Source organism: Thamnophis elegans, chromosome Z, assembly GCF_009769535.1.
Source record: "Thamnophis elegans isolate rThaEle1 chromosome Z, rThaEle1.pri, whole genome shotgun sequence".
NCBI lineage: Eukaryota > Metazoa > Chordata > Lepidosauria > Squamata > Colubridae > Thamnophis > Thamnophis elegans.
In genome coordinates, this window is record NC_045558.1 from 7,501,010 (window position 1) to 7,515,049 (window position 14,040).

The following is a 14,040-nucleotide window of genomic DNA, read 5'->3' on the forward strand; positions in this document are numbered from 1 at the left end:
TGTTGGTAGAGCATCATAACACCTGGATACTTTATAAGTGCAACTTTAAAAACCAAAGCAATTTTCCTAATGCAACGTCTAATGAATCTGTACTGTTAAACCTGTGCACTTTTAAAGTCCCTTGGTAAGATAACCATCCCTAGACATCTCAAAGAACACAACCCCTGTCAGGTTACGCAACGCAAGTGGTCTGAATGATATGTTCCCCCAGTGAAGGAGGATCATGATTCTCTACCTCCTTGGCTGCTCTCTTCTTGGATGGATGAATGAATGAATGAATGAAAGAAAGAAAGAAAGAAAGAAAGAAAGATTGTTTCCTGCCTTTACTGGCCACAGATGCCAGGTTTTTTTTCCCTGTGTTTGCTGCCATGTCCAGATACAAGACCTTAATTTCCCCCCTCCCTCTCCCCTGCATATAGAATAAAGAAGGCGATACTCTGAAAGATCTACTAAAAGCCAACGTCGAGAAAGCTGTGAAACTGGAAGTCTACAACATAAAAACGATGAAAGTGCGCGAAGTGGAGGTCATCCCTAGCAATATGTGGGGAGGGCAGGGACTGCTAGGGTCCAGTGTGCGATTCTGCAGTTTCCAAGGCGCCAATGAACAAGTCTGGCACGTGCTGGTAAGCAGGAAAGCGAATCTCCATGTTGCATTGGGCTTTCTGTGATTGCTGGTCCTGATTGGTTGTTATCTGGAGTCACAGCTGGATGATCAGATTTTAGCTGCTAAGAAGCACTGCTGGGGTGAGTCACTCATCTTAGCCCAACTGACTTACATGGTTTTGGGGGGAAAAGATGGGAGGTTTAATCTCTCATTAAACTGTGTCATCTGGGTACAGATACCTCTGCAATAACCATCAAAATTTGCAACATCATTCACATCGATATTAATCCTCTAATCTTAGAATTATAGTATATTAAAAAGTTGAATATAGTGGACCTGTTCGTTTTCCCCTCAATGTATTTTCTAATAAAAATGTAATAATAACATTAAGCATTGAATATGCTTATTTTTTACTTGTCCCAGCTTCTGCCAACCTAGCAATTTGAAAAGACACAAAAAGTGCAAGTAGAAAAATAGGGACCACCCTTGGTGGGAAGGTAAGAGCGTTCTATGCATCTTCGGCATTGAGTCATGCCGGCCACATGACCACGGAGACGTCTTCGGACATCATTGGCTCTTTGGCTGTGAAACAGATGAGCACTGCCCCCTAGAGTCAGAACGACTAGCACATATGTGTGAGGGGAACCTTTACCTTTATGCTTGAGTAACATGGTCCGTAGCCATAACTATGGTCTTTCTCTCTTGTCTAGGATGTGGAGCCAGCTTCTCCAGCAGCCTTAGCTGGCCTGAAACCCCATTCTGACTATATAATTGGATCGGATCAGATACTTCATGAGGTAAAAGATTCAGAAGAGTTATAAAGTCAGGAGAGATTGGATTTTGGTGACGATGGCTGTGAATATTTCTTAGGCTTCTGCATTGCTCTGCACTTGGTTCCCTCCATCTTCTCTTGTGCTTGATTTCTTATTGTAGAAGCATTTTTGTGCATAAAACTCTCCTTTGGTTTCAGGGTCCATCTCTTGGCTGCCAAGAGTTTCATGCAAAAGGCAAAACTAACCACAACGTAGTGGGGAAGAGAGATCATTGCACATGGGACTGCCATTTTCAGGCTTCCCTTTCCTGGGTCTCTAAACCAGGAGTGTCAAACTCAAGGACTACAGGCTGGATCTGGCCCATGGGGTGCTTAAATCTGGCCTGCGGGACCGGCATGGAAATATCAAAGGACCGACATGCGGTGTCTCTGCCAGCCAAAATGGGCCCAGGGGCCTCCGTGTGGCTTGTTATCAGCTGGCAGAGTGCTTCTGGAGTCTCCAGAAGCATTCTGCCAGCTGATAAACAAGCCACATGGAGGCCCCACGAGGCCGCTGTGTGGCCTGTTTTTGGCCTTCCTGGCCGCCAGAGCACACTGCCAGCTGTAAACAGGTGGTGTGCGGCCTCCATGCGGCCCGTTTTTGGCCAGCAGAGTGCTGCAGGAGGAATGGATTGGACTGGATTACAATTATGTGGCCTCAAGTAAGTGCCTGATCTGGATAGAAAACAAGCAATATCCTATTTTAATACTACACTTTAATGCCAGATTTTACCTACTGTAGTTCCATTTAATCTACAATGAACAATCTATAATTGGCAGTCATTTCTATTGACTATCCTGGAAAATTACCTCTGCTTTTAGATCTTATATTATCATGTTATTTATGCTATTGTACTTTTATTATTAGTTTAATAAAAAAATGAAAAAGCAATTTACTATTAAACTATGGGGAATAAATTTAGAAATACGAAGTTTAGCGGAGTATGAGGAATAAGTAATAATTTGCCTGTAATACCTGGTAGAAGAGATAGGAAAATGGTTATAGTAAAGAACTGTAAAAAGAAAGAAAAGAAAGGGAAAAACGTATCTTGTACCTGTGTCAAACACCCACTATGGTTATGCTCACTCAGAGCATGCCCCCCCCCATATTCCTGTCCTTCAAGGTCAAACACAACCCCTATGCGACCCTCAATGAAATCAAGTTTGACACCCCTGCTCTAAACCAACCATGTCCAAACTTGACAATTTTAAAACTTGTAGACTTCAACTCCCAGAATTCCCCAGCCAGCATGAAGTCCACAAGTCTTAAAGATTGGATACCCCTTTTTCCTGCTTTTTCTTGCTTTCCCAGACAGACGTTCTTATGGGCCCTAATACTTTAGGCTAGGTTTTGTCAAACTGGTTCACAGATCTTTTTAAGGGTCCCCATGAACTTAAGAGTAAGAAGTTTTTCACTGGAGGTTTTTAAAAAGAGACTGGACAGCCATCTTCTCAAAATGTATAGGGTCTCCTGCTTGAGCAGTGAGTTGGACTAGAAGACCCCCATGGTCCCTTCCAGTTCTGTTGAGAGGGGAAACGTTGACTTGAATGCAATTAATTTTCTGCTAGAACTTTGCCTCTTGATCAGGATTTCAGGGATTTTTTTTTAATTAACTGAATCTCTTTAAAAGTTTTTAAAACTGGCTGTCAAACATGAAAATAGTACTGTCCCATCATGATGCAAGCTCCGCTTGCTTCATATATACATTTGATACCACGATGGATGTACAGGAGGGACAGAATTTAAGATGTAATAGCCCCCCCCTCCCCGTTCTTCCCTCCCCATCCCCTGTGGACATCTCCACTCTCTTTTCTCCATGTCCACAAGTCATGAAGTCTTCACCCTAAAAAAAAAAATCCTCTCCTATTATGGCAGTGCTTTTCAAACTTGGCTGCTTTAAGACATCTGTGGAGTCCTTGGTGCTGAAGCAACTTCTGAAGTTACCTACTTCGCCAATGAAATTTCTGCAAGAAAACACCAAAGGCTACCAAGTTCAACCCTGAGCTACATATTGATTTAAGATGTCTGGACTTCACCCCCAGAATCCCTCAGCCTGGATGAGTGGACTTCAACCCCCAGCATCTCCTAGCCAGCATGGGTGGACTTCAACTCCCAGAATTCTCCAACCAGCATGCTAAGCTAGGGAATTCTGGGAATTGAAGTCCAGACATCTTAAAGTTGCAGGGTTGAAAAACATGGCGTTATGGCATTTTGAGGCATTTTTTTTAAGGATGGCATGGAGAGCACAGCATCCTAAAACTAGAATTGAAACATGCAATTGAAGACTCAGTCATCCAGGCCAAAAGTATCTTAAAAGGTTAAATCATGGCAACGGGATCAAACTTTATTAAAACAGAGACATTTCGTTACTCATCCAAGTCACTTCTAAAGGCCTCAGTTTTAATAAACTGTGGTCCAGTTAACCTTTTAAGAAATGGAATTGAAAGGGCCCCCAAAGATCTTGACTGGTTCCTTCATTGTCCTGGAAAACCCATTTATCTACCCATTGACGAGGGCAGTCTCCCTGATCAAAGAACAGGCTGTACATTCTCTCCCCTAACAGTTTATGGCTGGTGGTGGTATAAAGGGGAAGAAGTGGGGGGGGGGCATGTTGCTGCGGACTCTGAATGGTGGATCTCTCTTTTGTTCAGTCTGAGGATTTCTTCTCCTTGATTGATTCCCATGAGGGGAAGCCTCTGAAGCTAGTGGTCTATAACACAGAAACGGATTCCTGCCGAGAGGTTTTTGTAACCCCCAACGGAGCCTGGGGTGGAGAAGGAAGGTAGGACTTTAGAGTTATGTGAGTGAGTTATGAGATGTGGGCAAGATCAGGCAGATGCTTGGCCTCCTAGCGGCAGGAGTCTCCAACTTTGACAACTTTAAGCCTGGCGGACCTCAACTCCCAGAATTCCAGGAACCGGATAGCTGGTGGTAACAGATTTCTGTTGCTAAGCCAGGAAGTTGTTAAGAGAGTTGTGTTTTACGACCTTTCTTGCCACAATTCTCGTCCATTGAATCACTGCAATTGTAGTGAAGTAGTTAAGGGAATTGCTGCAGTTGTTAAGTTAGTAACACGGCTGTTAAGTGAATTGGGCTTCCCCACTGACTTTGCTTGTCAGAAGGTTGCAAAAGGGGGTCATGTGATCCCAGGGAACACTGCAACCGTGATAAAAACCGTAAGTCAGTTGCCAAGGGTCGGAATTTTGATCACACAACCATGAGGTGCTGGGCGGCATAATACATTTTGGGAATAGTCTGTGAAGTTTTCTTTGGGGTGGGGGCTGGTTGAGCTGGGATTTTCCCCTTACAGTCTGCATTAAGTGCATAGAAAAACCACCATGACTCCCTTCTGTTCCATTCTTCCTTCTTTGACATCAGTAGAATGTTTCAATAGGTGTGCCATGCATAGGCAGAATCTTTCTCTCCGGCTGGCAGCTGGGTTTCATTATGGCATATTAGAAAACCACCTTTTTTTACTCTCATGTAGAAAGGTAACATAGAATCAAAATCACGTGAAATATTATAAAGCCTTAGTAGGCCCACACTGCTTTATAAAGCCTTAGTAGGCCCACACCTGTCATACTATACAGTTTTGGTCACGTGAAATATTATAAAGCCTTAGTAGGCCCACCCTGCTTTATAAAGCCTTAGTAGGCCCACACCTGTCATACTATAGCCGAGGTGGCGCAGTGGTTAAATGCAGCACTGCAGGCTACTTCAGCTGACTGCAGTTCAGCAGTTCGGCTGTTCAAATCCCACTAGGCTCAAGGTTGACTCAGCCTTCCATCCTTCCGAGGTGGGTAAAATGAGGACCCGGATTGTTGTTGGGGGCAATATGCTGACTCTGTAAACCGCTTAGAGAGGGCTGAAAGCCCTATGAAGCGGTATATAAGTAACTATTGCTATTGCTATACAGTTTTGGTCACCACATTACAAAAAAGATGTGGAGACTTTGGAAAAAGTGCAGAGAAGAGCAACTAAGATGATTAAAGACCTGGAGACTAAAACATATGAAGGAGCAGTTGCAGGAACTGAGTAGGGCCAGTTTAGAGAAAAGAAGGACCAGGGGTGACATGATAGCAGACTTCCAGTATTTGGGAGTCTGTCACAAAGAAGAAGGAGTCCAACTATTCTACAAGGCACCTGAGGGTAGAACAAGAAGCAATGGGTGGAAACTAATCAAGGAGAGAACCAACCTAGAACTAAGGAGAAATTTCCTAACAGTGAGAACAATTAATCAGTGGAACATCTTGTCTCTAGAAGTTGTGGGTGCGCCAACGCTGGAGACTTTTGGGAAGCGATTGGACAATCATTTGTCTGGAATGGTATAATAATGTCCACACTAGATTACTGTAATATAGCCCTTGGGGCACCAGCTAGTCTTCCAGTTACTGGTGGCATGGAGGTGCGATGATCAGCTGGCCGGCATGCATGCTCACACCAGAAAACGGAATGCCAGCTCTTCCAGTTTCTGCCACACGCACGAAAGCCATCGGATCATCACGGGCGAATATGTGACAGAAACCCAGAAGAGGAATGGGTGACGCCGCACGTGCCAGGCAACATGACTCCGCATGCCACTTCTGGCACGCATGCCATAGGTTCGCCATCACGTGTCTATAGAGTCTGTGGGGCAAAGACTTAGTAGCGCTTTGCGATCACTGAAAAGTTGAGTTTTCCTATACCATTATTTCCCGTAGCAAGGGGGGGGGAGTAGAGATGGTTAAATTGATTGCTTTATTCAAAGAAAAGAACATACCTAATTATGTTTTCATTTGGAAACTGCTTCTGGATTTTGTACTTGTGATTGCAAAAAAAAAGTGAAATTTTGATTTTGCGGATTAGATAGATTTGTTGTTGTTGTAGAAATGGCTAATACAGATAGTCCTTGACTTACGACCAGAACAGAGCCCCAAATTTCTGTTGCTGAGTGAAACATTTTTTAAGTGAGTTTGCCCCATTTTATGATCTTTCTTGCCACAGTTGTTAAGTGAATCACTGCAGTAACACGACAGTTAAGTGAATCTGGCTTCCCCCAGTGATTTTGCTTGTCAGAAAGTCACAAAAGGGGATCACATAGCCCCAGGACACTGCAACCTTCATAAATATGAATCAGTTGCCAAGCATCTGGATTTTGAGCATGTGACCTTGGGAATGTTGCAATGGTCGTAAGTGCGAAAAACACTCTTGTTACTTTTTTCGGTGCCGTTGTAACTTTGAATGGTCATTAAACAAACTGTTGTAAGTTGAGGACTACCTGCACATATTATTGTGTAAAAGCAAAAAGTTGAGCCTTTAATATTATTTTCTCTTGTGCTAAAAAGCCCTTTTTCCCCCTTTTCCCCTTCTACCCCACACTTTTCCTTTTCTCCTCTTTTTCCTTTTGTTTCCCATTATTTTCATTTTCCTTTGTATTTTATAGTCGGATAAACTAATAAAACATTTGAAGATGCAGAAAGTAGAGTTTCTCTTAATATTGGGGTTTCTGTTTGCAGTTCTCCTGGTTTTAAAAATCAAAGTGTGCACCCTATTTCCTACAACATTTGCTTTCTTCTGCAGCTTAGGATGTGGCATTGGATACGGCTACCTGCACCGAATTCCCACACAGGCTGGTACCCCAAAGAGAGCAGCAGAGATCTCTTCGTCTTCGCCCTCCAGAGACGCACCGCCAGAATCCCCAGCTAATGGCTACATGGAGGTAAGGAGATTTCATTCTGGACATGGCTTAGTTACCGTATTTTTAGGACTACAAGACGCACCGGTGTATAAGACACATCAAATTTCGAAGAGGTAAGTAAGAAAAAAAAGTGTTTGCCTTCCCTCAGCCCCCAGCAGCACTCTGTAGGCTTCAGCAGGGCTGGGGCAAGACAAAAACACCCCAATTTTTGTCTTTTACCAGCCCTGCTGAAGCCTGCAGAGGGTTGCTGGGGCCTGAGGAAAGGCAAAAAAAATCCCTCAGTTTTTGCAAAAAATGACCCATTTTTTGCAAAATGGGATGCAGGGGCAGGGCTTTGGGAGGCCAAAAATGGCTGAAGTCGGTGTATAAGATGCGCCAACATTTCCATACTCTTTTTTTGGGGGGGGGGGGGAGGTACGTCTTATACTCTGAAAAATATGGTAACTCCTGTGTACCTTGGGTGCAAATTTATAGCTGGAGTGGGTATCTCAGCCCTGCCGCAGCCCCTTCCTCCAGTTTTTTTAGCAGTTTTTTAACCCCTCCGGGTTCTTTCTGCTGAAATGCGGAGGTTGGTAGCCCAAGAACTGTGGCATAAAATGGATGCGTTAAATTTCTGATATTTCATTCACCACCTTCTCTGCTTTGCCTGAGTTATTTTAGGAAGCCTAAATATTCTGGTGAACGTTTATGCTGCTTTGCTAAGACCATACGTGGAATACTACATCCAATTTTGATCACGTGATACAAAAGAAGATACTGAGACTATGAAGGGTGCAGAAAAGAGCAAAAAGATTAGGAGTCCGGAAGCTAAAGCATACAGTGCAGGAACTGGGTGTATTTAACGAAAGGAAAACTAGGGGTGACACAATAGCAGTCTTCCAATATCTGAAGGGCTGCCCCAAAGAAGAGGAAGTCAAGCTATTCTGTAAAGCACCTGAAGGCAAAACAAGAAGCAACAGATGGAAACTCGTCAAGGAGAGGAGCAACCTGGAACTAAGGAGAAATTTCTTGACAGCTTCTGAAAAAGAAGAGAGTCGATGTAATTCCCATCTCTTTTCTATTTCTGGTAAATAATACCTCACCCTGCCACACTAGAGGAGTCTTCACTTAATGTAAAGTAGAGAAGATTTGTATTTTAGGACCCTGCATTTTAGGACCTAAGGAATTCCCTGTCCCAATTACAGATAATCCTCAACTTACAACAGTATATATAGTGACCGTTTCAGGTTACAATAGCATTAAAAAAAGTTACTTATGACCATCTTTCATACTTCCATACTGTTGTACCATCTCCATGGTTACATGATCAACATTTGGTTGCTTCGTTTATGTATTTATGACGGTTGCAGTGTCCCAAAGACATGTGATCCCCTTTTGCAACCTTCTGACGAGCAAAGTCAACGGGGAAGCCAGATTCATTTAACAACCGTGTTGCTGACTTTACAACTGCAGGGATTCGCTTGACAACTTGGCAAGAAAGATTGTAAAATGGGGCAAAGCTCATTTAACAAATGTCTCAAAGTAACAGAAAGTCTGGGCTGAATTATGGTCATAAATAGAGAACCACCTGCACTGTCATCTTAACCCAGTAATTTCTTAAACATAGGTTAGTCCAGTATGAAGGTTAAGATGTTGGACTAGGAGACATAAATTCAGTTCTCTGGACAATGATGGAATTCTGGGCCTGTTGCTCTCTGCCCTCAGCCCAGCCAACAGGAGTGCTCCATCCAACGTGGTGAGGAGTTCCTGAGCGAAAGGCAGGATGTAAAATCTAATCAACAATGCATTTGATTGGCCAAACTGAACCCGAATAAACCATGTTATAGTTTAGAACAGAGGTCTTCAAACTTGGCAATTTTAAGACTTGTGGACTTCAACTCCAGCTGGCTGGAGAATTCACGGAGTTGAAGTCCACAAGTCTTAAAGTTGCCAGGTTTGGGGACCCCTGGTTTAGAATAATCTGTGAACTCAGCCATCCTCCTGTGTTGTTCAGCAGAGAAAGAAGCTTTCTAGAGGGCAACCAAATGGCAGTGGGGTAAGGTCACAGGCGGTCAAAATGGATTCGTTTATTTTAGGCTTCCTTGATGGCACCTCACCCCAAACCTGAAGAAACCGAGAGCTTGGGTTACATCTCCAGTCAAAGTGTGACTCCCTATTCATTAGAAAATTCTCTGCACCTTCCTCCTCCTCCTCCTCCTGTCCAGAGAGTCATGGATCCAGGTAATTCAATATCTCTCCTGTTTTAAAAAAAAATTCCTATCCGTGCTAACATTTATGGAGGGTAAATAGCCCAGCACCTCAAAGGGATATCTGGTTGGGCAAAGCACTTGAGAAGTAACATCAGGGCAACATCTGCAGATATACAAATTGAATTTGTTGGCCTCTGACTAGACCAGAGGTGTCAACGTCAAAGCCCGTGAGCCGGATACGGCCCATGAGGTGCTTAAATCCAGTTGGCGGGGTCGGCCTGGAAATCTCCATAGAGCAGCCCACGGTGCCTCTGCTGGCTAAAACAAGCCATGTGCGCCCCACACGCCCTTTGTTTTTCCCCTCCATGGCCTCCTACAGCACTTTTGGCTGAAAACGGGCCAAAAACAGGGTGTTTTCCCATGAGCTGCTTGGAGAGTTCAAGCAAGGGTTAAATTCTGTCCTTCTGCCCAATGGACTGGATTGAAATTCTTGACCACGCCTCCTGTTCTCCCGGTATCTTCAGTTTTTCAATTCAGTCCATTGCTCATTAGGACATCTTTTTAGTCTCTCTTCTTTTTTTTACCTGTATCCTTTACAGCATTCGGTTCCCTTTTATTCCTTATTTGTTCCTTGCCTAGACCATTTTTTCCTTCTAGCAGCATTAAGTTCCTTCGCCACTCTGCATCGGGACAGAAAGGCTCAGCTCTCCAGGCGTCCCGGGGTAATCTGGACACTGGGAGCTGCTAGTCGGCTGGCTATCTACCGCTGGGGTTTGTCCGTCAGGCAACCCGCGCGGCAAGCCACTGAAGTCTTCAGCAGAGGTGAGCTTTCAGAGCGGACCAACAGCCGGCTTTTCCCTCCACAGCGGAGGCAGCGTGGTGCTTCCCTGGACACCGCCATCTTGTGCTGCCCCCTTACGATGGCCATTTTCGAGCAGCAAAATTTCCTGCCATTTGTGCAATTGCCGCGTTTTCTCAGTGGCGGCTGGAGAGAGGACAGTAATTGGAGCGTTCTCTTGAAGTGGCGGGAATTTTGGGCTATTTCGGAGGTTTCTCTGGCCGAAGCCACCCTCCACGTCTATCCTTTCGATCTCTGGTGCACTTCTTCAAAGTTCTCTTCCCCCAGCAGTGTTAAATTGTGTCATGTTGGCGCACGCTTGCCCTGCTTCCCAGCGAATTGCCAGCCAGATCTCTGCCTGACCACCGCAGAAGCAGTCTACCACCATGGCAGATGAGAACTTCGTTGACTCCTTTCCAACAGGCCAGTCTCCCTATCCGACGGGGCCCTATCTCAGGAAGGCGGGCAGGGCTGCTAGGCAAGCCATTGGGGGGACCAGGACCAGCAAGCCTTATTCCAGGCAGCCATCTAAAACGCAGGAAAAGGATGCTTCCAGAAGCCAGAAAGCCCTGGAGAAAGAATCCGCAAAAGCCCAAAGGCAGATAGTGGCACAAGTCCACCAGCCAGTTGAGCCAGGAAGCCCTATTGGTCAGGATCCAGTTGGATCCCCTCTCCTCCTCCCGCTATCTCTGAGCGTGGTGTTTTTTTCAGAGCGGTTTCTCTCTCTGGGGGGCCCAGGTCCCCTTCCCTCCCTCGGGGGGGAGGGCGGACCCATTTGAGTGCGACCTACTTTCTGATAGGAAAAGGATCCCACTCTCAGGCCTACTGTGGCAGGGACCCACCCAGTAGAAGACGTGGGCCCAGGCCTCTCAGCAGAAATGAGGCAGGTGATTGCTACAGCAATCTCCCAGGGAATAGCTGAGGGCCTCCAAAGGCGCAAGGCACAACCACAGGTTCCACAGCCAGCTCCTCCCATTGCTCAGGCCACTCCAGCCGTGACCCGTCAAAACCGTGCTCGGCTAAGCGGCGCCCGATTAAACCGCGTCGCTGACATCATCAACAGGGCGACAATAGCCAGCGCGGAGAAAGAAGGGCACTTTAAATAGCGCTTTGAAAGCAAGCCGATTCAACTTAAGGTAAGGGTTAGCTTTAGGGTTAGCTTTAGGGTTAGGTTAAGGGTTAGGGTTAGGTTAAGGGTTAGGTTTAGGGTTAGGTTAAGGGTTAGGATTAGGTTTAGGGTTAGGTTTAGGGTTAGGTTAAGGGTTAGGTTTAGGGTTAGGTTTAGGATTAGGTTTAGGGGGGTTAGGTTTAGGTTTAGGGGTTAATTTTAGGTTTAGGGTTTACAGCGTGCTTCTGTCTCCGCGCTGTTGTCGCCCTGTTGATGATGTCAGCGACGCGGTTTAGTCGAGCGCGGTTTTGTGGTGGAACCCGCTCCAGCACCTCAGACCCCTCTAGCTCTGCAGCCCCTTCAGGGCCCTGGAGAGCGACAGTGCCCCAACAGGCCTTCATCTCTGCCCCTATCGGTGGCCAGTGCTGAATCGTTTTGGGACAATGAGGATGTGGGGGGTCATCACTTATCGTATGATGAGAACCCTATTCCAGATAAACCACCCTTTGCTGGATTGTTTCAACCATCCCTGTTCAAATCAATCCTGTTCAAGGCCAAGGTGTCCGCCCATATGGAGGTGGCGGTGCCTCCAGATGAGGCAACTGTGGCTCCTACGGATCACAGTTCCTGTTCGATGAGAAGGTCCCCGCTCAGGAAATCATCCCTTCTCCCAAAATCTTTAAAGATGTAGTCCAACCCCAGTGGGTCCAACCTGGGACCCTCGCCACCCCTGGCGGTAGTGGAAAACGCCTTTACTCAGTGGATCGTACCATGGAAGAGCTTCTTAAGCTCCCTTCCGTTGATCCTCCAGTTCAGGCTCTCAATTCCTCTTCAGTGCTCCCACCGGACCTTATAGAGGGACTTAAGGCAAAAGAGCTGAATGGGCTTGTCACAAAATTCATCAAGCTGCAGCTTGGGCCATTAAAGCGGCCACCTCCGCCTCATTCTTCAATAGGGCCACGATTGCCTGTCTTCACCAGTTATTCACTAGGCTCCTGGCAGGGGACGCCAGACTGCATCATGACGTAAACAAAATTGTAGCCGTGGTGGAATATTCTGCAGATGCCACCTTAATGCAGCGAAGTTTGCTTTACGCGCCATGGCCTCTAATGTCACCTCTCGTAGACTCTTATGGCTACGCCACTGGAATGTGGATATGCATTCGAAGTGGAAGATTGTTTCCTCTCCCTTTAAAGGGGGCAAGTTATTTGGGGAGGCCCTTGACTCGGTTTTAGTTGAGAACAAGGATAAGCAGAAGGTGATGCCCACGGTTTCCAGGAAACCGGACCGCAGGTCGGCCTCCTTCTCCTGCAGGCAGGCTTCTCGCCAGCTGATCCTCCAAACAACAACTCCTCCTTTCAGCGTTCCTATGCTTAAGGGACAGATCGCAATCAGGATCGACAACCATTTTGGGACAGGGCCCGTCAGCAGCCCTACTCCCGGCGTCCCTTTCGGGGTGGTGGTGGTTTAGAAACAAGTCCTTCAGTCGGAACAAGTGACCACCATCCCAATCCTCCCATAGGGGCGTGGCTCCAACTCTTTGCCACCCAGTGGGAGGAAATTACCTCGGATGCGTGGGTGCTCCAAACGATTCAAATAGGCCTCACTCTGGAATTCCTTCCCCCCTCCGCACCACTTCATTCGTTGCCCCATCAAGAGCATGGAGGCCAAGATCCATCACCTCAAAAAGATCAGGGCCACAGAAACGGTTCTCCTGGAGCAAGAACGCAGGGGGTTCTATTCCATTCTTTTTCTAGTGCCCAAAAGCTTGCAGTCCCTCCAATCCATCTTGGGCTGCATTCATCAAGGGGACTTCCTAACATCAATAGACTTGAAGGAGGCATACCTCCACGTCCCCATCAGGCCCAAGCACAGGCGCTACCTAAGATTCTTCTATGCTGGGACCAAATTTCAGTACAGGGCTTTTCCATTTGGCCTGTCATCAGCCCCAAGGACATTTACGAAGATCCTGTCTGCGGTCGCTGCCCATCTAAGATCGCGATCAATCCGCCTACAGTGTTACCTAGACGACATCTTGATTCAGTTGTCGTCAGCAACACGAGATCTACGCATCACCATGCATATGTTGCAGAATCACGGTTTTACCTTCAAACAGCCACCTGACTCCAGTCACCAGGATTCGGCATCTGGGGACCGTGATAGACACTTCATCTTGCGAAGTCTTGTCACCGGACCGCGTCAAAAGCCTCAGAGAACTGGTCCAAAAGGTTAGCCTCTCCCCCAGCACTCACATTGTCACCCTGTCACCATTGCTGGGGAAGATGATCTCGTGTCTCTCAATTGTTCTTGGGCGAGATTCCATGTGAGAGATCTGCAATGGTTTCTCCTGCCAATGCAGAGAGCAAAGACCAGCTATTCACCGGTTAAAGTATGTCTACCCACCAAAGTCATTTGTTCTCTCTGGTGATGGCTTTCACCAGCCCTCCTGAAAGAGACTTACTTCAAGGAACTGCCCAGACTGACTGTCACAACCGATGCCAGCCTCTTCGGCTGGGAGCTTACTTGCACACCCTAGTGGCTCAAGAACAATGGTTAACTCACAATCTCTTGCACAACATCAATTGGTTGGAGCTGAGGGCGGTCAGGCTAGCGCTTCGTAAGTTCTAACACTGCATCTAACATCACCTTGTCCTCACTGACAATGTGGCAACAAAGGTGCACATAAATCGCCAAGGGGATGCCAGGTCCCGGTCTCTCATGATGGAGGCGGAAGTGATTGGTTGGTGGGCAGAACGTCACCTACAATCCATTCGGGCGGAGCACATCTCTGGAGTGAACAATGTCCAGGGGG

General features: G+C 46.4%; 1 protein-coding gene across 2 annotated transcripts in view; it reads left to right on the forward strand.

The window, feature by feature from the left end:
- GORASP1 (golgi reassembly stacking protein 1) overlaps positions 1-14,040 on the forward strand; it is a 30,132-nt gene that overhangs the window by 8,931 nt on the left and 7,161 nt on the right. For both annotated transcript variants that reach the window (XM_032237615.1, XM_032237616.1), the window contains exons 3-7: positions 420-623; positions 1,315-1,401; positions 4,068-4,198; positions 6,976-7,114; positions 9,169-9,313. In XM_032237615.1, coding sequence (XP_032093506.1) covers positions 420-623; positions 1,315-1,401; positions 4,068-4,198; positions 6,976-7,114; positions 9,169-9,313 — 706 coding nt within the window. The remainder of the gene's footprint in view (positions 1-419; positions 624-1,314; positions 1,402-4,067; positions 4,199-6,975; positions 7,115-9,168; positions 9,314-14,040) is intronic.